General features: G+C 43.3%; 2 protein-coding genes across 3 annotated transcripts in view; one reads left to right on the top strand and one right to left on the bottom strand.

Annotated features, from left to right (window-relative positions):
• Lcp1 (lymphocyte cytosolic protein 1) overlaps positions 1 to 13,190 on the bottom strand; it is a 96,836-nt gene extending 83,646 nt beyond the window's left edge. The window contains exon 1 of the mRNA XM_026783173.1: positions 13,125 to 13,190. The gene's annotated coding sequence lies outside the window, so the exon portion shown is untranslated. The remainder of the gene's footprint in view (positions 1 to 13,124) is intronic.
• A 518-nt stretch (positions 13,191 to 13,708) lies between these two features.
• Positions 13,709 to 26,833, top strand: part of Lrrc63 (leucine rich repeat containing 63) — a 34,853-nt gene continuing 21,728 nt past the window's right edge. The window contains exons 1-6 of one of the 2 annotated variants that reach the window (XM_013349287.2): positions 13,709 to 13,740; positions 14,690 to 14,915; positions 17,929 to 18,645; positions 19,119 to 19,166; positions 20,225 to 20,385; positions 22,335 to 22,433. In XM_013349287.2, the coding sequence (XP_013204741.1) occupies positions 14,801 to 14,915; positions 17,929 to 18,645; positions 19,119 to 19,166; positions 20,225 to 20,385; positions 22,335 to 22,433 (1,140 nt within the window). In that variant the 5' untranslated portion in view covers positions 13,709 to 13,740; positions 14,690 to 14,800. Of the gene's footprint in view, positions 13,741 to 13,867; positions 14,039 to 14,689; positions 14,916 to 17,928; positions 18,646 to 19,118; positions 19,167 to 20,224; positions 20,386 to 22,334; positions 22,434 to 26,833 lie in introns of those variants that run through there. The other variant, XM_005355617.3, reaches the window with a different exon arrangement.

Below are 26,833 nucleotides of genomic sequence, written 5' to 3'. Positions count from 1 at the left end.
TGGACACAGAGCCGTCAAGATGGTGCCTACATACAACCTTCACCCCCGAGTTCCAGTGTCTTCAGTACAGGAAGGCACTTTGCAGGCTACCAAAAGAGAAACGTAAACACCAACCAACCACAAAACCTTAGACCTACAATCTGTCCTACCTGCAAAATATACGAGGACAATGGTGGCACAAAGCTTGTGGGAGCAACCAACCAATGTCTGATTTGACTTAAGGCCCACTCCACAAGATATTCTGGACCTCATCCCCAACACTACCTGGGTAACCAAACACCAGAGACTAAATATCCCAGAGACCTAAAGTGAAACCAAATACTACTGATCTAGAAAAAAAAAAAAGGAACAATAAAATGACCCCTGATGACCTTCTGCTATACCCATAGATCAGCACCTTAATCAGCCATCATCAGAGAAGCCTCTTTCTGGAGCAGATGGGAACAAATACAGAGAACCCACAGCCAGACAGTGTGCAGAGAGACCTTGGAAAGCACAGCTCTAAATGGGATGTCTCTATCAAGGCCCACCTCTCAGAGCTCGGGGAACCCGAGGAAGAGGAGGCAGGAAGACTGTAAGAGCCAGAGGGGGTGGAGGACACCAGGAGAACCAATTCCAAAGGTCATGTGAACGCACAGAGACTACAGCAGCAAGCACAGAGCCAGCACTGTCTATACCAGGTCTCATACATGTTATAGCTTTCAGTTTAATATTTTTATGGGACTCCTGAGTGGGTGAACAAGTTGGTCTCTGATTCCAGTGCCTTCTCTTGGGCTCTTTTTCTTTTGTTGATCTGCCTTGTCTAACTTTGACATGAGGGGTCCTTAGTTTCTTATATTTTATTTTTTTATGTTTGGTTGCTACCTCTTAGAAGCCTTTTTTTTTTTTTTCTAATGAGAGACAGAAAGGGAGTGGACCCAGATGGGAGGGGATGTACTGAGCAACTGAGCACAGTAGAAGCAGGGGAAACTGGAATCAGGATATACTCTATGAGAAAAGAATCTATTTTTAATAAAAGGGGAAAAGGTCCTATAGACTTGCCCACACACTAATCCAGTGGGGCATTTTCTCAGCTGAGGATCCTCCTTCCAAAATGACCCTAGCTTGAGTCAAGTTGACATAGAACTAACCAGCACACTTCATAGGCCACAAGTAAAAGTTACGCCAGATACAGAGGACAAAAGAAAAGAAAAAAAAATCAGATCTGGATCATGATGGCTAAGAGTTTGTACCAGCTATTTCTCCCCCTGAAGACTTCTGTCCTGCTTACTGCTTGCTCAGCCTCATCTACATCAGGTCCTAGGAATGAGCCTTCCTAGCTGTGCCGGCCATGATATAATAATTAGCAAGTAGTGCATGACTGGTCTACACATGCACGGAATGTGAACCTTGTTTAACAGGGGGTCTATGAGTGAGAATTCTGGGAGAAAGCAGCTGCGTCTGCAAAGGCCGGTGGACTGATAAGAACTTCAGTGACATGGAGAGGTTGGTATGCTGTGGGCCCAGAGCTTACCTGCAGGTTAGCTCTGACTGTCTTTAGATCCCCAAGTGGCCGTTCCTTACCCGCTTCTGTGGTGGACCTAACATCCTGTGATTGACAGATAAAATCGTACCTAACATCCTGTGGGGAGCAGATAAAACCCCTTTTGGAATGTATTAACTTCATGAAATTCTAGATTCCACACATCAAAGGGCTAAGAATACTATCAGATAACATCAGGGGCCCATGGCTGAGATTTCTCTGCTTGGCTGTAACCCATCTCTGATGTTTCCACCAAATGTATCTGAAAAGTGTCTTGATTCACTGCCTTCTTTGTTCTGCTGCTATAAAACTTCAAGACATCGGTTGCACACTGGAAAATATAATTTGGGGAAACTTAAATCAGAGCTCCTGGTGGGCTGTGGTCAGACATTTTGGCTACAAAATAACCTTTCTCGTATCCCTCTTGAGAGTGGAGCTTTTGCATGGACACAGCTCACAGAACCTCTCTGCTTGCTACTCAGGACACAGATGGTCAAGTTCCTTCCACATTTTCACTTCCGGCTTCCTCTCCCCAGACTCTTCCCCAGGAAATCTGGGTACTTGGTGAGTGTCCTTTGCCATTCGCAGAGATTAACTCTGTGGCCAAGTACTTCTCCAGCTTGGTAAATATTTCATGTTTATTGAAGAGGATGTGTGGTCACTATTTAGTGGACACAAGTATAAACATATACTTCTTAAATCAAGCTCATTAGCTGAGTTATTAAAAATCGCATTGCCCCAGCAATTGCATGGTCCTTTGATCTTTTGTTTTCTGAGACACGTTTAACAGCAGCAGCAACAACAGTTGTCCTTTAGAGATGAATTTAGCAATGTTTCCTTGTGATTTTGTCAGGTTTTGCTGTATTTGGAAGTCATGCCGTTAGCTGCTGATGGTCTCATGTGGGCATCTCACCCATGGGAGTCTACCTTGTCCAGAGTTATTATTGTTTGCCCAGCTTTGTGGGAAGCTTTCTTTGAAACTATTTGATCAATGCTGAGCATCGTCTTGTCCCCGTTTTAGAATAAGGGGCTTCAATTTGAAGACCCTCAGCTTCCTGTGGGCGTTTCTTTTTCAGTTCTCTGACTGTGGCAGACCACGGAGTTCATCTCCACCGTCTATGGAGATAGGACAATGCTAGTCCCACCTCCTGAGAGTCATCCAGGTCAGACTCCCTGTGGACTGCCATGATCTCACCTCCAGTTAACGTGCCAATGTGAGGTGATTTAGCAACTAGGTCATCTCTTTGTAATAATCATCACAACAAATGTGGCACTTCCTTTTAAATACCTGAGAAAAAAAAAGAATTGACATTTACTGAGTATTTTCATTCTTATTTCATCTTAGATTTTTTTTACTGTGCATGCACACCTCATGTGGTGTGTGTGTGTGCGTGTGCGTGTGCGTGTGCGTGTGTGTTAGGCTTATGTGGTTAGTTACACACGGCGCTGCCCATGCATGGGTATTCAGAGGCAAGAGGTTGACTTCTGCTGTCTTCCTCTGTCAATCTGATCTTAGTTTTTGAGACAGGATGTTTCACTGTACTGGGAGCTTCCTGAGTTAGTTATGTTAGTGGTCCAGCAAGTCCCCAGGGTCTGCTAGTCTTGACCCTCCAAACACTGAAGCAGTAGATGCACACCCCAACACCCCCACAGCAAGGTGCTCCTCACTTCCGGCATAGTCGGCACTCTGTGTCCTGAGCCAGCTCTTCAGCCCTTGATGAGCGTTTCCAATGCTCAGACACTGCAGCAATTTGTTCTGTTAAAAATCTCACTGACTTTTCCCAGCTTCCTAGAAAAAAACTCCACTGTGTCGCAGTTTTATGGACGTGAAAGATAAGGTTTACGGTGCTGAATAACTTAAACCAAGTAATAGCTTTAGTAGACAGTGGTGTCAGCTCTCCAGACTTCAGGACCCCCAGAGCTCGTCTTAAACCACACAGGAATTTTGTTAAGGAGGAAAACTAGGAATTTCAGGTGTCCATAATGTGTAATATCTCTGACAATCTCTAGGGAATATAATATATATCACACTGTACGAGTGGGCTGTGTAATATCTCTGACAATCTCTAGGGAATACAATACATATCACAGTGTACGCGTGGGCAAGACACTAGGATAAGCTATTCTTACAAAACACACTCAGTAATGGGCACAACAAAGGAAATTCAGGTCCGTTATCAATAGAGTACCATGTTAACTAAAATAACGCGCTGCTGACAGTCTACCCCAAGCTAACGCTCACACAAGCTTCTCGCCACACAGTAAACACAGTGTTAATAAGCACTAAGAAAAGTGTGCTTACGAAACACGGCATGTTGATGCTGGGTATGAGATGGGCCTCACACTAAGATCGCTCCTGGGGTTGAAGAAGAGAGAACATTCTCAGGCTTCTCACATTCTCCCTATTCAAGGCGTCAGTAAGCTTCTTACAAACGGTGAACACTGTTACTATGCATTCTGTGTGCTTGTGAAGCAGAGTGTGGGTGCTGGGCGGGTATCACACACAAAAGCTGTGTCACACACTGCTTTTCTCATGGAGCGGAAGAAGAAAATGCATCCTCTGCTCCCATTTACACCTTGATTTTTCCAAAGGCTCGAATAAGTGAATCCAGAACTGAGAAGCACAAACAGATGTATGTTGCAAAATATTTAGGATGTGCTACATTCGTTTATGCTGTGGAATGTTAAATGATGCAAAGATGTGTTGCATTCTTTTATGTTGCTTATGTTTAACTCTGTAAGGCCATGTTACCATGCCTGCCTAAAACACCTGATTGGTCTAATAAAGAGCTGAGCAGCCAATAGCTAGGCAGGAGTGGGATAGGCAGGGCTGCAGACAGAGTAAATGGAAGAAAAAGAAAAGAAGGGAGGAGCAAGGGAAGGAGGAGGAGAAGATGATGCCAGGGGTCAGCCAACCAGTCACAAAGCCAGCTACACAGTAAGAAGGAAAGAAAGATGTATAGAATAGAGAAAGGTAAAAAGCCTAGCAACCAAAAGAAGATGGGATAATTTAAGAAAAGCTGGCTAGAAATAAGCTAAGCTAAGGCCTGCCATTCATAAGTAAGATTAAGTCTCTGTATTTATTTGGAAGCTGGGTGATTGTAGTGATACTTCATTTGTATTTTAATAAATAAAGCTTGCCTGAAGATCAGAGAGTAAAACAGCCGCACTGATCAGCCTTATAGACCAGGCAGTGGTGACACACACCTTTAATCCCAGCAGCCACACTAGTTTGCCATAGAAACCAGGCAGTAGAGGTGCAGGCCTTTTAATCCCAGCCGTAGGGAGGAATATAAGACAGGAGGAGACAGCTCCCACATGTAGTCTCACTTTGAGATTCCTAGAGAGGAGATCACCATTTTTGAACAGAGGTAGAGGTAAGAGCCAGTGGCTGGTTGTTTTGCTTTTCAGACCTTCAGGTTGAACCTCAATTTCTGTCTCTGGGATTTTATTAATTGTGCTACAGGTGGTGGACCCCAAAAAGTTTTTTTAAAAAAACCTGACAGATGCGTGTTCATAGAACAGAACGTACGGCTGAGTGGAGTGCTGCCTACTGCTAAGTCCTCTCCCGGAAGATGGAGGCTCATTCTCAGGCGTCTGACATTCTCTGTTACTCACATCAGGGTACTAAAAATCAAATCTTGGTTAAGCCCCAGCATTGGTTAGAATAAAGGAAAATCAGCGCTTACTCCTACTCACAGCCAATAAGAACTTAAACAGAAACTTTGGGGAAACACAAATGTGGGATATTTTATCAAAAAGGTTTTAAAATATTTATGCTACTTGGAAGAACACAGGCAACAAGACAAAATGGCAGCCTACAGAATGGGAAGAGATCTTCACCAACCCCACATCGAACAGAGGGCTGATCTCCAAAATATACAAAGTACTCAAGAAACTAGACATCATAATACCAAATAATTCAATTAAAAATGGAGTAAAGATCTAAACACAGAATTCTTAACATAAGAATCTCAAATGGCCAAAAGACACTTAAGGAAATGTTCAACATCCTTAGACATCAGGGAAATCCAAATGACTCTGAGATACCATCTTACGCTTGTCAGAACAGCTAATATGAAAACCACTGATAACACTTAAGCTGGAGAGAATGTGGAGTAAGGGAAACACTCCTTCACTGCTGGTGGAGTGTAAGCTTGTACAGCCACTTTGGAAATCAGTATGGCAACTTCTCAGAAAATTGGGAATCAATCTACCTAAAGACCCAGCAATATCACTCCTGGGCGTATACCCAAAGGATGCACACTCATACCACAAGGACACTTGCTCAACTGTGTTCAAAGCAGCATTGTTTGTAATAGCCAGAACCTGGAAACAACCTAGATGCCTCTCAACTGAAGAATGGATAAAGAAGATGTGGTACATTTACACACTGGAGTACTACTCAGCGGTAAAAATCAATGCCATCTTGAAACTTGCAGACAAATGGATGAAACTAAAAAAAAAAAAAAACAAAAAAAACAAAACACCCTGAGTGAGGTAACTCAGATCCAGAAAGTCAAACACAATATGTACTTACTTATAAGTAGATATTAGATATAAAGCAAAGGATCACCAGCCTATTGTTCACCAGGGAAACCAGGTGAAAAGGAGGACCCAAGAGGGACACACACGGAGGGCCCCAGGAAAAGTCTCCTGGGTAAACTGGGAAGGAGAGTAGAAGGGAGGGAGTGGGGGACAGCAACATGAGGGCTCAAGATGGCTTAGCTGGGGAGGGACAGAGAGGAAGAGCATCTTGATAGAGGGAGTCGTTAAGGGGTTAGAGAGACAACAGGAGCTAGGGAAACTCCCAGGAATCCATAAGGATGACCTAGCAACAGTGGAGAGGGTGCTTGAACTGGCCTTTTCCTATTATCAAATTAGTGACTACCCTAATTATCATCATAGAACCAACATCCGGTAACTGATGAAGAGATACAGTGATCCACAGCCAAGCACTGGGCTGGGTTCCTGGAGCTTAGTTGAAGAGAGGGAGGAGGGATCATATGAGCAAGAGGGGCGTCAAGATCATGATTGGAAAAATCAGAGACAGCTGACCCAAGCTTGTGGGAACTCAAGGACTCTGGAGTAACAGCTGGGGATCCTGCATGGGACCCAACTAAGCCCTCTGAATGTGGGTGACAGTTATGTGGCTTGATCTGTTGGGGGTTAGCAGTGGAACCAAGACTTACCCTGGGTTCATGAACTGACTTTTTGGAGCCCATTCCCTATGGTAGGATACCTTGTTCAGCTCAGGAGAGAGGGACTTGGTCCTGCCTCAATTTGGTATAGCAGACTTTGTTGACTCCCCAAAGGAGGCCTTATCCCCTCTGAAGAGTGGATGGGGAGGTGGGATATGGGAAAGTGGGGGGCAGGAGAAGAGGAGGTAGGGAGAACTGGGGCTAGTATGTACAATTAAAAAAATTAAATAAAAAATAAACAAAAAGATTAAAAAAGAAAAATACTAAGAATATGTAAGACAGTCTTGTAGTAAAAAAGTGTTGAAAGACACAAATTACTAAATTAAAATATTGTAAAATTATAGTATTGAGATAATATTAGAATAAACAAACTAATGGAAATTAATAAAATTCAAAAAATATTTGTTACTTGGGAAAAAATTCTAATTTTTGGAGGAATTACAGGTTATAAAATTATAACAGTATATTAAAATGAAACTAAATGTGTACACATACTTAATATGAAATGCCTTTTTACATTGATTTTTGTAATTGCCTTTTATTATAAATATATATTATTTGTGTGCATGTATGTATATATTAATTGAAAATATCCACAGCTAGTTCTATATGAAAGGGTTATTTGAAGACATGATTTTTCTACAATAAACACGTATAAATTTTATAATCTTTAGTTCAGTGTTTCATTAATAATTCCTGGCCAGACTGAGAATCAAGGTTAGAGGCTCTCAAGCTTCCTAACGCTGCAACCTTTTAATACGGTTCCTCATATCGTGGTGACCCCCACGTTTCTACTTCATAACTGTAATTTTGCTACAGTTATGAATCATAATGTAAAAATTGATAGGCAGGATGTCTGCCATGAGACCCCTATTGGTGGGTTGAGACCAACAGGTCGAGATCTGCTGATCAAGGTGCTAAGCCTATAAAATCAAAGCTGTTATTGAGAGTCTAAGACGATTTGTACTTTATGATGCCTGAGAAAACATCAAAAGAAAACCTGGAACTGACAAAATAGTGATCTTATCACATCAATTATATGATATAGATACACACATACATATATGTACACCTACATATACATGTGTCTCCTGGAATGTTCATACCAAATGTTGGGGGTTGGGAAGAAGAAGGAGGAGGAAGAGGAGGAGGAGAAGAAGGCAACTTTTACTTTTTTCACATTCAAGTTCTTTTTTCCCAACAAGCAAACTTAATTAGTAATTAAAAATCAAGAAAGCTGGAGAAGGGAGTTTATCAAAACCTACAAAATAAAACCCTGGCTTTACCACTAAAACATACATGTCAATGTCCAGTGTGAACGCTTCCATCCACCAAAACTTGACAGATACTATTTAATACATAATATCACCCAGTATAACCCTTGAAAATTGAACAGAGATAAAGACATTTGTACTCCAACATCAGGAAATGTGAAAAATTTCAACAAATCCAACCACTACCATCTATACTGGGAGTAACTGATTAGGGATTGTTTGGGTAGAAATTCCTGATAGGATGATAGAAGGTGCATAGAGAAAACTCTCTTAGAGGCAAGGAAACAGGGTCAGGGAGGTTAAGCAACTGTGCCTGCTTGGAGCTTTCTTTCCCACACCTTTCTATGGAGACAGAAGGGAGCCCTATTCTGTCACTGATTTAGGAATACTTCTCATGTAAATTTCAGGAATGCACAAGTGAGAAACACACCCTCTGTTGAGAGGAAACCACAAACCCACTCCATTTTCCCCATTTCAGGAGGCCAGATCTTGGGCCTATACCGGACTAAGTGGCCTCCCCAGAGACAGCCAAAGTCCCTTGCTTCATCCGGTCCTCAACAAAAACGACCCTCCCCCAGTACCTCCTACATCAGAGACATAAATAAGATACCTGGAATCAAAAGGTCTGTCGATGTCTGCGCCTTGGTTCCTGCCCGGTGGGGGTCATTGGAGAGAATCTAGCATTCACACAGGATCCGGGCTCTGCAGTCCATTTCCTCTGGAGCCTTTGCAAGTTTCCTTATTTCTTTAGCCACAGCCTATCAACAGCTCATTTACAAACCCCAGCCTCCACAATAGGAAGCTCAGGAGGCTTTCAAAGCCCCATCAGGCTAATGCCTCTATGCATTACCCAAGACACCTCTCCTGAATAACTCTTCCCTATGGAAATAGGTATAAATAAGGGAAATGCGCTTTCCGAGAAGCACCCTGGGCCAAATCCTGTCCTTAGGAATGGCTTTAAGATCACAAGGGCTCACAGTACAAGATTAGCAAAACCGGTCCTTCCTGTCTCTAACTAAATAATTTCTACTAAGCTGGATATTAACCCCCTGGCTCTACTCTCCATTGCTGCAGTACATGGCTCTTGGTCCTTTCCAAATGCCCGGGTCATCAATGGCCCCGATAACGCTATATATTTTTCTTCTTTATACATTTTAGTCTTCACTGAACACATCAAGTGCCTCACAAGCCTACAGTACAAACACCCGTACTGAGCAGGTGTGGAGGACAGGCCTTTCTTCTTGCCAGGAAGACCTGTGCAAAGCGATATGCCCCAGGACAAATGCCCTGGATGTGATCTCTGTAATAAGCCTAATCCAGATACAGAGTTGGAGCTCAGTAGAAAGAGACCTCTCCGTCCGTCTTTCTGCACTGGTCGAGGGCAGTAGTACCTCACAGCTATCCTGTTAGGATCTGATTCTGGGTGGGCTAAGAAGAAATGGTGGGGGTAGAGCTATGGAACGAACAAGGAGGATGGACCCCTTCAGCAATGGCCAGGCAAGGTTTCCATGATGCCAGTGTAAACTAGGGGCAGAGACAATGCCGTCTGACGGGTTGTAAGGAAATCTCTACAGCCATAGAGTCTCCTCTTCAGGACAGAGCCTAATGTGTTAAACTCAGAAGAGTGGAGCTGCTTAGCTTGGAAGAGCAGGGAAGGGCTCCTGGATACCACATATCCCTGGATGTCCACTCAACTTCTGCCCGTCTCCATCATCGTCACCCCCTTTATACAACCTGCAGTCTTACACTTACGAATAAAGCATATGTCCAATCCAGACGGCGAAAATAGAGCAGAATGATGGATTTGAGAAGCCAAGAGGGCGAGCTGCTATTGACACTATAATGAAGTCATTACAACGTGTTTCCAAATGCCACAGGTACTTGCTCAGCAGAAGCAATGAAGTTCATGCACCTTACAGACATATGGATGTTTCAATTCTCAGATGCCCCCAGTTTTGCAGGTGAATAAATTGCAGGGGCTTGGAGACTCTGGGCAATGAGCCTGAAAACCAAGCTAACAAATGGTAGCAGGAGGAATCAAACCCAATAGAGCAGAGCTACGCTGCACTGCCTTTGATCGAATACGATGCACGTACTAGAATTCTCAACCAGGAGACATTTGCAGAGAAATATAAAACATCAAACCGGCACAGCAGGGCCTTCCATGAAGTGAGCAACGAGTCTGGCTCACACTTAAAGACTCAGAGCATTCAGGAAAGTAACCTCAGTCAACACAAAAAAAGAAAGAAGTTTTATTTCAAATTTTTTTTGGTGCAAAAAATCTTCTGATATCATCTAGTTGCAGACTACGATGAAGAATGACCAATGCATCCAGGAAACACAAAATCTTCCTGAGTTTTGGGAAAATCTGAGTAGCACTACTCTGTCCAAGCAACATACCACAAAACCAGAGGAAAAGAGAAAGAAAGACTGGTTCAAGTAGTTACAGACAATGCTTTGGGAATAATCTAAAATTTCATTTATACTGTTGAAATTATAAAACCTCAAGGTAACAATGAATTGATGAAGTTAAGGTTTAGTGCCTAGCAAGGTGACATGTGCAGAGGATCATTGCAGAGCAAATGGCTAGATTCACAAGCACAATATTAAGGACAGATAGGCTTTGTCCTTCCATGCACTTGAACTGTTTCTTAACTCTACGATGTAGATCCCATGACATTTCCTTGTTGGCAGTGTCTTTCTTTTGGTTTGAATCCCAGGATCTATAACTCAAACAAAGGAAAGGAAGTCCCATCCATCTCGAGACAGAAAAGGAAACAACTGGTCCCAAAGAAGGAAAAGCAGAGGTGAAGCTCTGCTCTTTGAACTGAGATGAGCAGTAAGGAGAGCAACTGCTCCTTCCGAAGGGCTTTATCTGCATTTGAGAAAACATCTGCATTTTTTCCAGCACAGCACGAGGACTTCTGACATAAACATATGTCTTCAAAGCTACAGAGCGGTGACCGGCGGGAAGCAGCAACCTTCTTGTTCAGCAAGGAAGACTATCACATGGAATATGCACAATGAATACCAACGGTGACAAACTCAGGCCAAGAAAAGCATCTCTTTCTCAAAAGCATTTCAAGACTCAATAGTGAATCGATATGCATTCAAAAATAAATATTCTTTCTCTAAAGGAACCTTTCAAAGTAACCCAAACAAAGGAACACAAGTCTCTCCAGTTGTTTCTAAGATGTTAGCTTAGATCTATACTGGCCAAACTGTTTAGCCAATGCCTGTCCTGTTTGAAAGGAAAATCAATCAATCCATTACAAAAAGGTCTATGCGAAATAATGAAGATCCCTAGAACACATTTTATTTCGCACCATCCAACAGTGGCATCCTTTCACCAACGGCAAGTCCGAGGTTCTGTGTGCATGCTTTATCCTCAGAACAATCAATAGCATTATCTGTGGGGCGCTCAAGTCTCTGCCTTTGTGCAAGGCTTTTTAATCTCATCTTAGCAACATTTAAAACACGATGCAGGGTGCTATAACCTCGGTGCTCGCCATGAATTTAGCCACCTTCACCCAATCCACTTGCTGAGCAGAGGCACTGCAGTTTGTTCTGAAAGCAGAGGTTCTGCCAAATGGCAAAGCTAAGGGGACAAGTAAACTGGCCGACAGAACTGCACATCAGGTGAAGAAGAGCCCTAAAACCAAAGAGGGAGCAGCCTTGTTTCCAAGAGATAAAACAGTATTTAAATAAAAAGTGAATAGGAAGAGTGAGGTAGCTGTACTTTCAAAAACAACAAAAATACAGGAAGTGTTAAAGTAATCCAAACTAAATGAAATGTGGGCTTTCAGAAAATGTATCCTGTTATATATACCATTCCCGTGGAAAATCATGGAAGATGCGGTAGAGTAGCTGACATGGGCATAGAAGACGGAGCAAACCGGGGATTTAAGCTTCATTCCCCTAAGTGATTGGAGCCCAGTGGCAGCAATAGCTACAGAATACAAAATCTTTATAACTGCGGAGGGTACGCATTAAACTGCCCATGAAACTGTTGTGGCCTGGCAGCCACCGGAAGAAACCTGCAAGGAATGACAGAGCATTATTTTTTATTAATTAACAAATGCACTTGCCTTGATTTGTGACAATGTGAAGCTAAGCATACATCTCAGAAGCGCAGCGCCAGCCAGTGAACCTGGATCCCAGCTGGTCTCAGCTTTTAAGAATACAGAACGAGCTTCGGAGATTAGCCCACACATCTTTATCCTTAAGAACAGAAACCTTTCTGAAGTTTACAAAATACGCACGATGTACGTGACTTGCGACAAACCTGGCCACCAGTTTTGCTTTTCTGTCTGCATCTTGTCCTTCTGGGGAACTAATCAATCTGATGCAGACACAGGCAAAAGTGGAATACATCCATGGTTTGGGGAGGGCGCCTAATTTAGAACAAAGTAATCTACGTGACAAAACCACATGCTAACACAGGACAACAACTTGTACAGTATTACCCAGACTCTTTTCTGATTATTATCTGTTTCCATTGTTTCTAAGGAGAAATAGGAACACTCGGCTAGTAAACAGTAGTCTCTGAACGTGCCACTAAAATTCCCACACCTTACTTAAGAGGAAAGCATATTAGCGAGAGGCCTGGGAAGAAGTGCCCCTCACTTTAATTCTCATTACAATTCACCATCTCTGTCACAGGCTTTTTCTAGTTTTCGTTCTCCAGTCTCCAGAGATGCATGCACATACAGGCAAAGACGCACAGTACCACTAAACACGCAGAGTCACTGACACCACGACAAAGGCACAGAACAAACACGGTAGTCACAGCCAACCACTGTGACAGTGAGACCTGGTTTTCCTTTAAAGCCTAAAGCTCCCATTCCCACACAGTTCCACTTCCACCAGGAACTTTAAAGGCTCAGAAAGACAGAACAGGTTGCACCCAAGAGACAAGAAGGAAAACAGAATGTGCGCTTGGGAGATGAGGGCTTTACTGTAAAATAAGCAACAGTGGCCAGTTGCCCAGTAATGTAGCGTTATTAGAAAATGCCAGTCCAGATTCCAGACGCACGTCATGTCATGGAGAAAAGTAAGTAAATAATAGTGGTCACTGTTTTTAGGAATAAGAATAGTAATAGCAATTGTCACCACAGCCTTCCGTACAGCAGCTTGCACGTGGAGCCGCTCCTCCCGCTCCACCGCCTCAGCCTCCAGGCATCCTGCCTTGCCCGCCTCAGAAATAGGGGGCACCGGCGGAACCTGCGGACTCAGTGGGTGGATCCAGTGGGTGTGGTAGATGGGAGTGGCCACGTGGGCCCCGCCCCTCGTTCCTGGCGCGCCCAGCCCTTGTGCGCCTGCGCTTCCCACTCGCCTCTCGCAGGCTCCCGGTTGGTGGCGGCGCTATGCCCCTTGGACCGGGCTTTGGTGGCGCTTGGGATGCTATTAACGGAACAGCATCCTGCAGAAACCTGGAAACCTAACTAGAGACGTCGCTAGTCGGTCACTAACAGCCAGGACTCGGGGCAAAGGAGATGGATGTGGGAAAGCTGGTGTGTCTGCTTGGAGGCAGGGTCGCGTAGGAGCCCGCCTCTTCGGGGCGGGGACGGAGGGTCGCCTCACAAGCTAAGGAAACTTGGGGCGAGCACGCGCTGCCAACCCGCAGACCTGGAGCGAGCGCTGGCCTGCAGTTACTTTTCGCGGGTAAACCGCTCCTCAGCACTGCTCCAGGTTTCCCCTGCCAGGCGGGCCGCGGGGTAGTCGGTGCCAGGCACTTTTTGAGGTTCCCCTGCAAACAAAGCCGCGATGAGGGGTGTGGGGAGGTGTATCTTGTTTTGTTATTTTAGTGTTAACTGGGATTCCCCCGCCTTTAAGGAACATCTCATTGTATTAAAGCCTATTTTATTTTTGACTTGCATAATTATGGGCAAATTGTGTCGGCTGAAAGTTAAAACAAGTCATTGTCACACAAGAAAAGAGTTTGTGAGTGGTTAGATGTTGTGGGACTTCGGAGGCGTTTCCAGCAGAATCTTTCGCATCCTCTTGTGACCTTCTAAATCTCTACCGATGATATTTGGAAGGTAGCGAGTGAAATGCCATGTCTACATTTGGGGAGGAGGCTCTCCATTTACTGACCGAAAATTGCTTTGGCTGACTGAATTTTGTACTCAAGCGGGAAATGTTAGCGTGGTCCAGCTTAATACTAGTTTATGTTTTGTTTTTTTTTGTTTGTTTGTTTGTTTTTGGTTTTTCGAGACAGGGTTTCTCTGTGGTTTTGGAGCCTGTCCTGGAACTAGCTCTTGTAGACCAGGCTGGTCTCGAACTCACAAAGATCCGCCTGCCTCTGCCTCCCAAGTGCTGGGATTAAAACTAGTTTATGTTTTATCTATAAGAAACCCGTATCCCCATGTAGCCCAGGCTGTTCCTTCTCGGTCTTTCAAGTGTTGAGCTTACAAGTGTATTCCCCAACTTCTTGCTCATTAACCTGAAATTTTAAATAAGTTTGAGAGCAGGGAGTTTTGATGCAGTGGTAGAGACCTTGCCCAGCATGGCTGAGACCACAGCTTCAATAACCAGTACAGAAAAAAAAGCATTGAACTTCCTGAGCCTCTCTTAAGCCTCAGGCTTAAGCCCGTATTAAAATATATGTAATATTAAAAAAAACAACAGTGCTTCAAAATATAAGTTTTGAATGATCATTTTCTTCCTCTCTTTTTCTTACTTGAACTCAGAATAGAGCCAGGCCAGGATGGTTTCTGTCAGGATATTTTCTGAGTGACAGACACCTGCCTTTCGGTCACAGCTCATCCTCAGAAACCTCAGTTCTCACTTAACCGGCACTCATGAACAGGACCGACTGTCATTCCTTAGCAACACAGCTGCACCCCCTACTTCTCCGAAGACCCTTGCCTCCAAAGCTCCCTTCGTTGCCTTTAAGTAAGAAGAGAGTTCTCACAGGTATGTACTGATGTGTGTATTAACCTTGGCGTGTTTTTGAGTAGATATCCCTTGCTTTATATGATTCACAGTACAGACAGTTATTCCTAACCATAATTTTAAATGTTTCTGGTGAGGTGACAACAGCCAATGATCCGTTCTATAGGTGTGCTCATCGATGCATCCACATTTGTGGATTTGTTAAGTGTGAATTTGCTTCTTACTAAAATTTCTTTGAAATCTTCCAGTCAATAGCTGTTTTATGGATATTCGTGAGAATGTGCATGTAGGTAAATAAAAATACAAGTTCTCCAACGCGCATGCACTCAGCCGGAGGGAACACTGCCTCCGCCTTGTTTCAACTCCTGTAATATAAAAAAGTGCTCCTTTCCCAATCTCTTTGTTCCATGTTTCTTGAATTTTTGCGCTCCCGCCCTGTACCCATGATTTCTGTAAGTGTAGTGCTGAAGCTCGGTCTAAGCCAAAGAAGGTTGCAATGCGCTTAGCAGGGAACATGTGTCAGATGAACTTCCTGAATGTGTGAGTGTTCTTGGCTGTGAAGTCCATGCCATTATATAAGTGGGACATAAACAATGTGTCCCTAAAAGCAGAACATATAACCACAAGATTGTGTGTTGATTGGTTGATGAACATGCTGAGGGCAGAGGCTTCCAGGACCCTAGCCTGCGTTTTCCCTAGGATCTCAGTGCAGGGTAACTGAGCATGTGCTAAGAATTCACAACTAGTGTAGAGTGAATATTGATCATGGTGCTAGAAACTGGTGATGGAACAGTTAGCAAAACCAGACCCAGCTCATCTCTTCCTGTCAGCTTCTATCAGGTAGGAGAGAGACAGAAGTCATGAGCAAATGTCAGTTCAGCCTGTGATAAGTACCATAAAGATGAGCCAGTTTGGGGCCTGGAGAGTTGGTTTCTTGGCTCTTCCTAGAGGACCCTGGTTCTATTCCTGGCACCACATGGTGGCTCACAGTTCCAGTGTGCTCTTCTGGCCTCTGCAGGCACTAGTCATGCCCATCATGTAGGCAAAATCCTCATACATGTTTTCAAAGACTTAAAGATAAGCCACTTTTATAATGAGACTTTATGTAATTCTATTACTCATGTATTTCTGTATATTTCTCTATTAAGTATTGTATTTTTATAGGCAATAATATTTCTTCACCTTCCCCTCCTGAATCTCCCCTCTACCACTTGACTTTCATATTGGTTGTATTATTTTGAAGCCAACGTTTATATTGTGAGGATCTATTTATAATGTTACATTTATTATATTTTTAATCTATCTCAATTAAAGATGTGAAAAGCAGCAAATCCCACACAAGCATTGTTGTGTCGATCCTACGTCATCCTTTCTGTGTCTCTGTAATGTCTTGTGTTTCTTTCTTATTTACAACCTGTTCTATAAGTTGCACCCATGGTCACACAGATTGACAGCTTGTTACCAGTTCCTATGTTGGAATTTCTCTATTTGATTTCTCTATTAATCCTTTGGCTTAACACCATCATCTAGTGTAGGGTTTCTCAACCGTGGCACTCCAAAGGTTTGCTTTTGGCGTCTTAGAGAGTCTATGACCTTGACTAATATCAATCCAGAGTACTTTGTTTGTAATGGATAATTGAGGTATTTGTTCAATGAATGAACAAGTACAGCGGCTCAAGTCTAGTTGATAAGCATACTGGTCATCATACAGAATTAATGACCTTGTTTCTGGTTTTCATCACCTTTCAATTAGCCACCAATAATGAGCTTCCCTGCAAATGAAAAGGTGAAGCAGCGGGTCAAAGCAGCATTGGATGCGCTGTGTGTCTGGGGACAGACCGATGTAGTTAGCAGATGAGAAGGTCCTGGGGTAGGAGCCAGGCTGGAACCAGACCTGGACTTTAAGTGGTATAAAAGAGGAGACCATGTGGTTTTGGAGAGCAGAGGAAAGTACTGGGAAAGAAGGAACTTGATACATCAGACAAACTGAGATCATAGTGAAATGGCTCAGTTAAGGATGCTGATACATTTTTGTTCTCTCTCAGCAGAGGAGGTTCTTAGGTCTTAGGGAGATAAGTTTCCCCTTCAGCAGATCCTCCTGGGAGTTCTCCACAAGTCCACAAGTCTCCCCAGTTAGTTTGAAATGGGAAATTTCATGCCCCTCTCCAGCCACCCAAAGGAGAGGGAGATTAAGGGAACAAGATTGATTGCAATAGCACTAGCCACAGCCCCGTCTCTGAACCCAGATATGTTCACATAGAGAGTTGAGATATAGTAGTTGAGCCGCCAGATAGAGAACTTATGTACCTTCCTACTGAAGTTCTGCCATAACGAATCTATTCCCTCCCCACTGGAATGTCATTTTCCTACCATTTATTGCATCAGTTAAGATGGCAGGAAAACGACACCTGACATTCGGTCCCGTAGGAAAGTAGAAGTATATATGATGGCGTGAAATACCCAAGAGTGCAGGATCCGTGGATTTCTGGACCTAAGAGAAAGCGTTCTTAGTGGAGAGATGAACATGTGGCCTCCTCAGTCGATGTCAGCTTGTCCCTGTGTCTGAAAGACTACTTTTCTATTTTCATTTGACATTAAAAAGAAATGCTGATCTTTATTTTAAAAAAGTACAGATGGGGCAAGCTAATGATGAAAGAGCCATTTCGTCAAAAATCACTGATCACTTTCCCCACTCATAGTACCAGAGTTTTAGTCCCAGCTGCCCCAGATCTCTATGTCTTGTACCTTTCTCCACGCCTTGGGTTCTTCCAAGAGCTGTTCTCCATCCTTTGTAAGTCATTTTTGCTGTTTTAGCTCAAAATCGTTTGTTCAAAATGTATCTCCCCAAATGTATCCCCATCAGCTTGACTGAAGTCTCCACAGCAAAACAGGGGTAGCTTTTCTTTCTTTCTTTCACTCACAGGTGAGTGAGCTGTTAAATGAGAAAATAAATTCTCAACCTTTAGCATCTTTGTTTGGACAGCTTGATACATACAGACTAATTATATCCCTGTCCCCGCTTTCTCTTGTTCAGCCACTCCTAATGGATCTGAGAAGACCCATGTAAAATTGCCCCACGATGAAAGCGCATCGGTAAAAAGCGACCACGGTGCTTCTCAATCACAGAGACCTATCAGTATTCAAAGTATCTCTCTTGACCATGACCGTAAGGCCTGTGAGAGAGTGGTTAACATTTTACCACGTAAACGCGGCGCTCGCCCCTTCACGCACTGGAAGATCCCACATAGTGCTGCTGGTTCCATATTTGTTCCAAGCTGTCTGTCGGCATCCTCTCGAGTTTTTAGGAAAAAACTACGCCAAATAAGGAGAGCCAGAAAGGCCAAGAAAAAGGAAGAAAAAAGAGATGCGATTTTCCCAGATAAATCGGATAAGCCATTTAGAAACACTTTAATTCTCACCAATCAGTTTTCCAAGCCTTTACCCCCTTCTTACTCTAGGCATATAATCTCTAAACTTAAGGTACCACGTGCTGAGCCTCACCCTGTACCAAAGTTACCAAAGTCTCCATACTATACTCAAGAACTTACTCTTCCGAGATCTAAAAGCCAAACACTGCTCAGCCCTGTACCCAGCTCCTCATCTATACTACCAGAACCACGGTGGTCCGAACGACCGCCACGCCCCTTCGCAAAAGTAAGTCGACTGGTACTGAACATCGCTACCCTTCCCGCAGCCCGTACTCTGCCAACGCCTGTGTTACCGAGAAGACCTCCGAGACAGATGGTAATCGGTAAATAAAATTGAAACATGGTCGGCTGTAGTGGGGTTGATCAGAACAAAGGGAAGAGGAGAAATTCAAGATGGATGGCTCCCTTCCTTCTGGGTTTTCAGGGTGGAAAGAAGGACCCGCCTTTTCAATTGGACAGTAATGCCCCAGCTTGGGAGCAGCAACAGACATCCTGACCTTATAGAGGTGCCGGTGCCAACCTGGCTGCCGCATCCAGATAGTATTGATGAGAGCTGATCAGGAAGCTCAGAAAACGTAGAAAGGGGTGGGCGAGAAGGGGCCCATGATGCATTAGGTGGGGCCTGGTGTCGAGTGAGGATAGCAGCAATTCAGAGGGCGGCCTAGATGATCCTGAGTTCCTTAGGAAGACGGGACGTGTTGGTAGGTGCGTGCCAGTCCCTTAACTGGTGAATAATTATAATGGAACCACCCTCAAAGGGGTCTAAAAGTTGTCCTTTGTTTTTCTTTCTATCTAGAAACTGTGGCAGACAGCGGAAAGGTAGAAGCCCCTAGACAACCTGATGGTAAATGCCGGGTTCATACCATTCTTTTAGAAACTGTAAGACTCCTTTCTCTCAATATTTGTGTTTGTGTGTGCAAGGCACACACATCTGTCCTACCTCATTTCCGGTTCCTTGGGCCATTTGTTGAGCAGTTAGTTAGTTCTTACATCTTGGCAGTGCACCAGCAGTTACTTCTTACATCTCGATGATGTATCCTGATGTACTGATGTTGCGAATATGGAAGCTAAAGTGTTCTTAATTGAGACAGGGCTGATAGACATGGCGTTATGAGAGTCAACTCGTACCATATACCAGGCTCCATTCTAAGTGCCCAGACCTCGGTCTTCTAAGCAGAAACAAATGAAGCCCGTGTTAAGGGAAGATTACATTATTCTGCTGCCAGGGCTGGTGACAGACGCCTGTCATCTCATCACTTACTTAGGTGGAGGCGGGAAGATTGGAGAGTTCCGTGCCAGGCTGGGCTATAAGATACCATCTAAAATATTAATGCTATTTTGGACCTCATATTTATGTCTACCTACAATCTGACGGACATAGTATGTGACAAAATAATTTATCCTTGTGAAGCACGCGAAAACAAAATGAATGAAGAGCAGCAGAAACAGTATTAGGGTTACCCGGCAGATTTGAAATAAAGAGTTTTGGTCCTGTCCATCATTACTGAGTAACCACTACAGTTCAATCCACCAAAAGGTGCGTAAAACAGCTGCCAGAGTCAATGGAGAGTAAGCCGTGCAGGCATGACTTAGACGGCCCCAATCCCCAAACCTAGAGAAACTGCGGGTTAGCAGGGAGCAAGCCGCAGCCCCAGGAAGCAAGCAGCAGCCCTGTGCCTTAACTCTCTCTGTCCCTTCTCCAGTGACCAGGTTCCACCGCCTTCCGTTGCACACGTTTCTCGAGTTTTTGATTGGGTTTACCTTTGCTGAATTCAGAGCAAGCGCAATCTGTTTTAAAAATTTGAAACTGAACATATGGGGTTGTGGTCCTTCTGAGAGGCTTCGTTCCTTCCTGAAGCAATTATAGACAACTAGTCTTATGTTTTGATTTGCTTCCTGTAGCGCTAATTAGAACCGCGAGAAAAGTGGACCCCGAGGCCCACGTGTTACGAGGGGAAGGCTTTAAGACTACCGCGGCAACCCGCTACGAGACAGTAATGGCGATGAGCAGCCTGGCCATAATAACTTGCCAATTATATGGAAGAAATGCACTTAATCTTAAGGTATGCTAGGTCCCTTAACAGCGACGTCCTCTTGTGTTATCCGTTTTCATCGTCAGTTTCCCCATATACATTGTTTCCATTCAGTTGAGGGAGTCTTGCCCACCACAGCAGAGATTTCCCAGCAACGCATGGCAATGATATCTCTAAACTGACCTGTCCAACTTTGTCTTCGGTTCACCAGGAAAGTTTGAAAGGACACTGAGGCTCAAAGAAAGTATACCGTTTTTTTTTTTTTTATTTTCTTCACCATTTAGCCTGATAAGTAGGATTGAAATTGTTCCTGTTTTTAAATTGCCAGAAACTTTATATCTTGAGTCAAGTCTAGCGTGAGGCTGGTTGGCACTCAACACTGGCGCTGCCCAGCAAATGAACCACAGTAGGTACTGCTCAGTCATTTATTAAGCGCGCACTATGCTCTAAGCCCGGGCTCCTCCTGCAACTCCCATTCTGCAAAGTGGGCATTAGTGATAATCTTATTCCACAGATGCAAACATGGAGGTGGCAGGAAAACTTGCCCAAGACCTCACAGTAAGTCAACGGAGCTGTTTGCTTGTCTGAGACAGGGTCTCCTGAACTGCCCGTGTAACTGAGAATGACTTTCAAGCCTTATACCTCCTCCTGAGTGCTGGGATTATAAGTATGTGCCACCATGCTCCACTTACATGGTGCTGGGAATGGATGGAATCCAGGGCTCCATGCATGCTGAGCAAGCACCCTACCAAAACAAGCTATACCCCCCATATGCCCCGAGCTCTTTGACCTCGAAAATCTATACATTCGATTTTTTTAAAAGAAAGGGAAGGGGGAGGGGAGAAGAGGGAGAGAGAATGTTAATGAGTTCTAAAAGTGTTTCCTATTAGCCAGAGTGAAGTGAGTGTGTTTTTCTTGTCACCCCCAACATTCACGGTCCTTCTCAGAAACTGCTCTAGATGGCCATGTCTTGCCATCTGTTGCCCTGGAGGGACATTTCAACGGCAAAGCATCCTGGTTTCAGAATGCCATGAGCTTGTCAAGTTCTTATTCTCAGATGAAGCGCATGTCTTGAACAAACATGGCACCGTGTGTAAGAAGGCAGAAGTGGTACACAGCTGAGTAACCTAGCAACAATCCAGCATAGAGCACTCGCGCATACATCAATCTTGTCTCTGCCCCAGGAACTTGGCTTTCTGTTTTCCTTAGCAGCTTTTTTTTTTTCCTCTGGTGGGAATTAAGTTCTGAGGATTTCTAGTCTCAGGATTTTAACGGGATGTTAATATTTTAGGATTGTCGTGTGATCTTTTAGGATCTCATTGTTTGGGATTTTGACTTTTAGAATTATAATCATCACTGACAAGGGTCCTGGAGCTAATAAATAAGTTCAGCAAAAATTGCAGTCAGTAAGGTCATAGACTATGTTTCTATGCATCAGAAAAAGAAGCTAGGGAAGTAGCTCCCGGAAACACATTAAATACAGAAAAAGAAAAACATGCTCATCGTTTCGTAAAATAAAAATAATGCAGGCTGAGGAGACGGCGTAGTGGATAAAGCATCTGCATTCATAAAGTTGAGCATGTTACCATGACTATGTACCCTGTGATCCTGGGAAGGAGCAAGAGAAGCCTCAGAAGTTCATGGTCAGCTTCTGAATTGCAATGTAGGACAAATAGACCCTGTCTTAATGTGGAAAGCAAAGATTGACACCCAGAGTTGTCCTTTGGCTGCCACATGTGTCCTGTACACACACACACACACACACACACACAACACACACACACACACACACACAATATCTATCACACATTCACACAAAGAACAATTTGATTTGAACTATGTAGAGTTCTAATTTTTCTCTTAAAAGATCAGAAAAGTTTTGGCAGTGCATCCTGTAGTGTTACCATTTAGAAAACTGAACTGTTCAACATAGAATTTACTATTAATAATTAATATCTTATTTTGCGTTACTCCCCTAGGGATTCTTTCTTCTGCACTGTCCAGACTTAACACCTATTGCTTTTCAATTGATATACCTTAATTTATCATTTAATGACCTCAGCCAGTTTCCTATGGAAGTGAGTATACCTTTTTCCTACCTATATTGCTATAATTTACTATTGTAAATAAAAGTAGACATCTTTATTGTTGTGATCCAGCTGCCCTCACTCCCCCTGACTGACAGCCGAACTTCCTTGTGGTCTGTAATTGACAAGGATGTTAGTGTTCTTTCTGGCTGGTGGGTCTCCACAGAAGGAGCAGAGGTATAAAAGGTTGCTGGGCAAGCCTGGCGGTGGTGGTGCACGCCTGTAATCCCAGCACTCGGGAGGCAGAGGCAGGTGGATCTCTGTGAGTTCGAGGCCAGCCTGGTCTACCAAGGGAGTTCCAGGACAGGCTCCAAAGCTACAGAGAAACCCTGTCTCGAAAAACAAAAAAAAAAAAAAAAAAAAAAAAAAAAAAAAAAAAAAAGGTTGCTGGGCAAAATAAAGGTTGCTGTTCTTCCACCTGAAAAGAAGCCTCCATGTGTCCATCCCGGCACCACCACCCCCCACCACCAGTGTCGGCTATCCAGGCTGCGCTGGCTGTGGCATTTATGATATCCTGAAGATATTATGAAACACATACGTGTTGGGCTGCACCCTTCTTTATTAGAAAGTGAAGAAAGCATAGCACGTTTTTCCTTTGGAAAATCAGCGATGCAAACCTCAAACTCTCTATTGCACCAAGCTCTCAGATATGTTCTCATGGTTTATATAGCGAATAAAAAGGAATCCGTTCTTCTTTTAGAAACAATTAAAATGAATTTGTACGTGTGCCAGTCAGGAATTAAAAGACCAGGTTAGCCTGGGCGGACTGGGCGGAAACAGTTTGGTCTGCCCGTGACAGGACCCTCTCACTCAGGAACTCTCAGCCCTGTAGCTGCCTGCCCAAGAGTGCTGGAGATCAAGCCAGGCAGTGGTCTGGTGTGGGTGGAGGAGGGGCTCCGAAGCCCCCACTCCTGCCTGACAGTTGATGACTGCTGGAGGGAGGGGCAAGTATGTTTTCCTAAGTGTCTGGATGGTCTCATAACCGTGACCGTATGGGAAGCACAAATTAGATTCAGTAGTAGACTATGGAAAACTCACAAGAGAGTGTGATGTTGGGGGAAGGGATTTGGAGTTAGGAGGAGAAATGGGAGTGAATATGGTTAAGATACGTTTTCTACATTATGAAATTCTCCAAGAGTTAATAAAAAAATATTTTTAAAATGTTAGTGACCAGACCATATAAACACTGTAACAAGTTTTAGCTGTCAGCAGCTAAGATAGGGAAACCAGGCATAGGGTGACTTAATTTGATACCCTTTTTTTTAAAAAAAATAAATGAGGCTTTACAAGTAGTTTGGATAGGCTCTGTCTATACTGCCTTATCTAGCATTTTGCTGATCACTGGGTAATAGATTGTTTTATGTAATGACTTTCAGTGTATTGGCTTTTTCTTAGTGAACGATTTTCAGCAAATGGACTTCTCTATTTCGCTCAGTATTTAGAGCATGGTTTCCGACAGCTCAGCAACACGCCTGTTTCATGAATCTTATTCTCTTGGTGAGTGAGAGCATGCGCACACACGTGCACGCCCTTGTGCATGCTGCAGTCCATACTGATGAAGACGTGTGCATGTGGACAGGACAGGTGCTGTGATGTGTCTTATTTCACGGGAGAGGACCACTTTTCTCTCTAACACACGGCACTGGGTTTGTTAGGTTAGTGAAGCCATGCTAAGAAGCGTTTCTAACTACAGGAATCTCAGTTCATGTTTATCTTTCTCCTGAACAGACACAGAACCCCCCAAAAAACAAAAACAAAACCTGTCCATCCACTGGAAGACAGAGCGTACAAATACAAGGCTATAATTGTCACATAAGAATATGGTGCTAAATGCAAAGGTGTGATTGTGACATAGACTGTGACTTTAAAATGCACATCTGTGCTGTCTAGCGATAGATGAAAGATGGGGGTCTTTTAAGCAGGCATGAGTTCGGGAGAGGGGCTATTCAAGAAGAAAGTAACCAGTGAGGGGGCAAAAGAAGGCGGCACAGGGCATGGCCATAATTGTAGTACATTATGTACATGTATTAAAATATCCCAATGAAACCCATTATTTTGTATAGTTTACACTAATCCAGAAAACTTGGGAATGGAAAGCTATGGACAGAAAGTAAAAACAGAAGAAAAGAAACACCAGCAAATGGTACTGAGAAAATTTACAGGAGAAAATTAGTGTGATTCTACCTCCCATGTAGATTAGATCTGTGTGTGTCTCTCTTTGGGTCTTCTTTGTTGTCTAGGTTCTCTGGGGTTGTGAATTATAGGCTTGTTTTTCTTTGCTTTATGTCTAAAAGCCACTTATGAGTGAGTACATATGATAATTGTCTTTCTGGGTCTGGGTTACCTGACTCAATATGATGTTTTCTAGCGCCATTCATTTGCCCACCCATTTCGAGATGTCATTCATTTTTTGCGCTGTGTAGCACTCCATTGTAGTTTTTATCATACAAGTCTTTTACTTTCTTGGTTAGAGTTATCCCAGGATATTTTTTGAGGCTTTTTAAAAAGGTGCTGCTTTTCTAATTTCTTTCTCCGTTTGTCATGTATATGTAGAAAAATCTACTGATTTTTGTGTGTTACTTTTGTATCTTGCTATTTACTGAAAAGGTTTATCAACTGCAAAAGTTTCCGGGCAGAGTTCTTAGGGTTTTTTTTTTATTTATAAAACCATATCACCTGCGAATGAAACATTCCTTCTCCCTTTCCTGTTTGTATTCCTTGATCTCCTTCAATTGTCTTACCTTCAAGATAAGACTTCAAATACTATATTGACTAGGTATAGAGAGGGTGGTTATCCTTGCCTTATTTCTGATTCTAGTGGAACTGCATTGAGTTTGTCTCAGTTTAGGTTGCTGTTGGCTATGGCTTCTGGTGAAGGAATATTTTCTTGACTGTTTGTGTTTTTACGCTGGGGTCTAGGCAACTGGAGTTGTACTTGAGGTGTGTATTGGCTTGATATCTGGTCTTGTCTTTGTTGGGTGGGTGTTCAGTTCTTGGGTTATTGTTCCTATCTATGGGTCGTAGGCAAGTGTGGTGGTTGTGGGTTCCCTGGTAGGGTAGAATATTCTTTTGTGGATCAGTGTGTCAGAAAAGAATAGTGATGGACTAAGAAGTAAGGCTGAGCAGAGCTTTAGGAAAGAGCTAGGGCGACCTTAACTTCTCAGCAAGAAGCAGAGCCCCCCAGAGAATGGAGATGAAGGGAGGAGGGGTTCCCAGCAAGGCACCACAAGACTTAGAGGAAGGCTGAATGTATCATAATGGAGGACAGACAGAAAGGGTAGCAAAAATTGCATTCCTGATTCCTAGTACAGTTTGACCTTTGGGGGTCACTATTAGAAAGAGTTTCTGGGGATGGGCAATTAACACAAGGAATGACTATGGGTTAGAGGGAAGGCTGACAGGGTCGGCTAGAAAGAGTTAAGTTGGGTTGCTGCCACGAGTCCCTAGAGAATCAAAGCAACTAATTCTTAATCAAGGAGTCAAGGAAGAATCAAAATAGAAATTAGAGAATTTTGAAGATGAATGGTAGTGAAAGCAGGTGTCAATATTTATTTGGTGCATCTGAAACTGCTCAGGGGAAAATAGACAGCTGTAAATACCTATTTTAAGAAAGAAGTATCTTGCCTGGTGGTGGTGGTGGCACACACCTCTAATCCCAGCACTGGGGAGGCAGAGGCAGGCATGTTTCTGTGAGTTTGAGGCCAGCCTAGTCTACAGAGTGAGTTCCAGGATAGCTAGGATTGCACAGAGAAACCCTGTCTCAAAAAACAAACGAACAACAAAAAAACTAAACAAACAAAAATAAAGAAGTATCTCATAGCAATAAAATAACCTTCCAACTTAAGGCATCAGAAAAAAAGTGAACTAAACCTTAAAGAGACTAGAAAAGGAATAATAAAAGTTAGTATAGGAATTTGAGAACAGGAAATCAATAGAGATAAAGCAAAAAATACAAGAGTTATTAATGTGGGATTCCCCTTTGTATGTTCTGAATGTTTTATTACCGTTAGTTAATAAAGAAGCTGCTTTGGCCTGTAGCAGGGCAGAACATAGCCAGGTGAGAAATCTGGACAGAGATATAGAGAGAGAGTAGGTGGAGTCAGAGAGATGCCATGTAGCTACTGAAGAAGAAAGATGCTGGAACCTTACCAGTAGTAGGCTGCAGCCTCATAGTGATACACAGATTAATAGAAATGGGTTAATTTAAGATGTAAGAGCTAGCTAGAAATATGCCTGAGCCAGTGGCCAAACACTGTTGTAATTAGCATAGTTTCTGTGTGATTATTCGGGTCTGAGCAGTCGGGAAATGAACATACAGTCTCTGCTTACAAGTTACTACTTTGAAAAGATCAACAAAATTGACAAGGATTACATAGAAAGACCAAGAAAAA

Source organism: Microtus ochrogaster, chromosome 17, assembly GCF_000317375.1.
Source record: "Microtus ochrogaster isolate Prairie Vole_2 chromosome 17, MicOch1.0, whole genome shotgun sequence".
NCBI lineage: Eukaryota > Metazoa > Chordata > Mammalia > Rodentia > Cricetidae > Microtus > Microtus ochrogaster.
The sequence above is the reverse complement of the archived record's forward strand: the minus strand, read 5'-3'. Positions and strand labels throughout refer to the sequence as shown.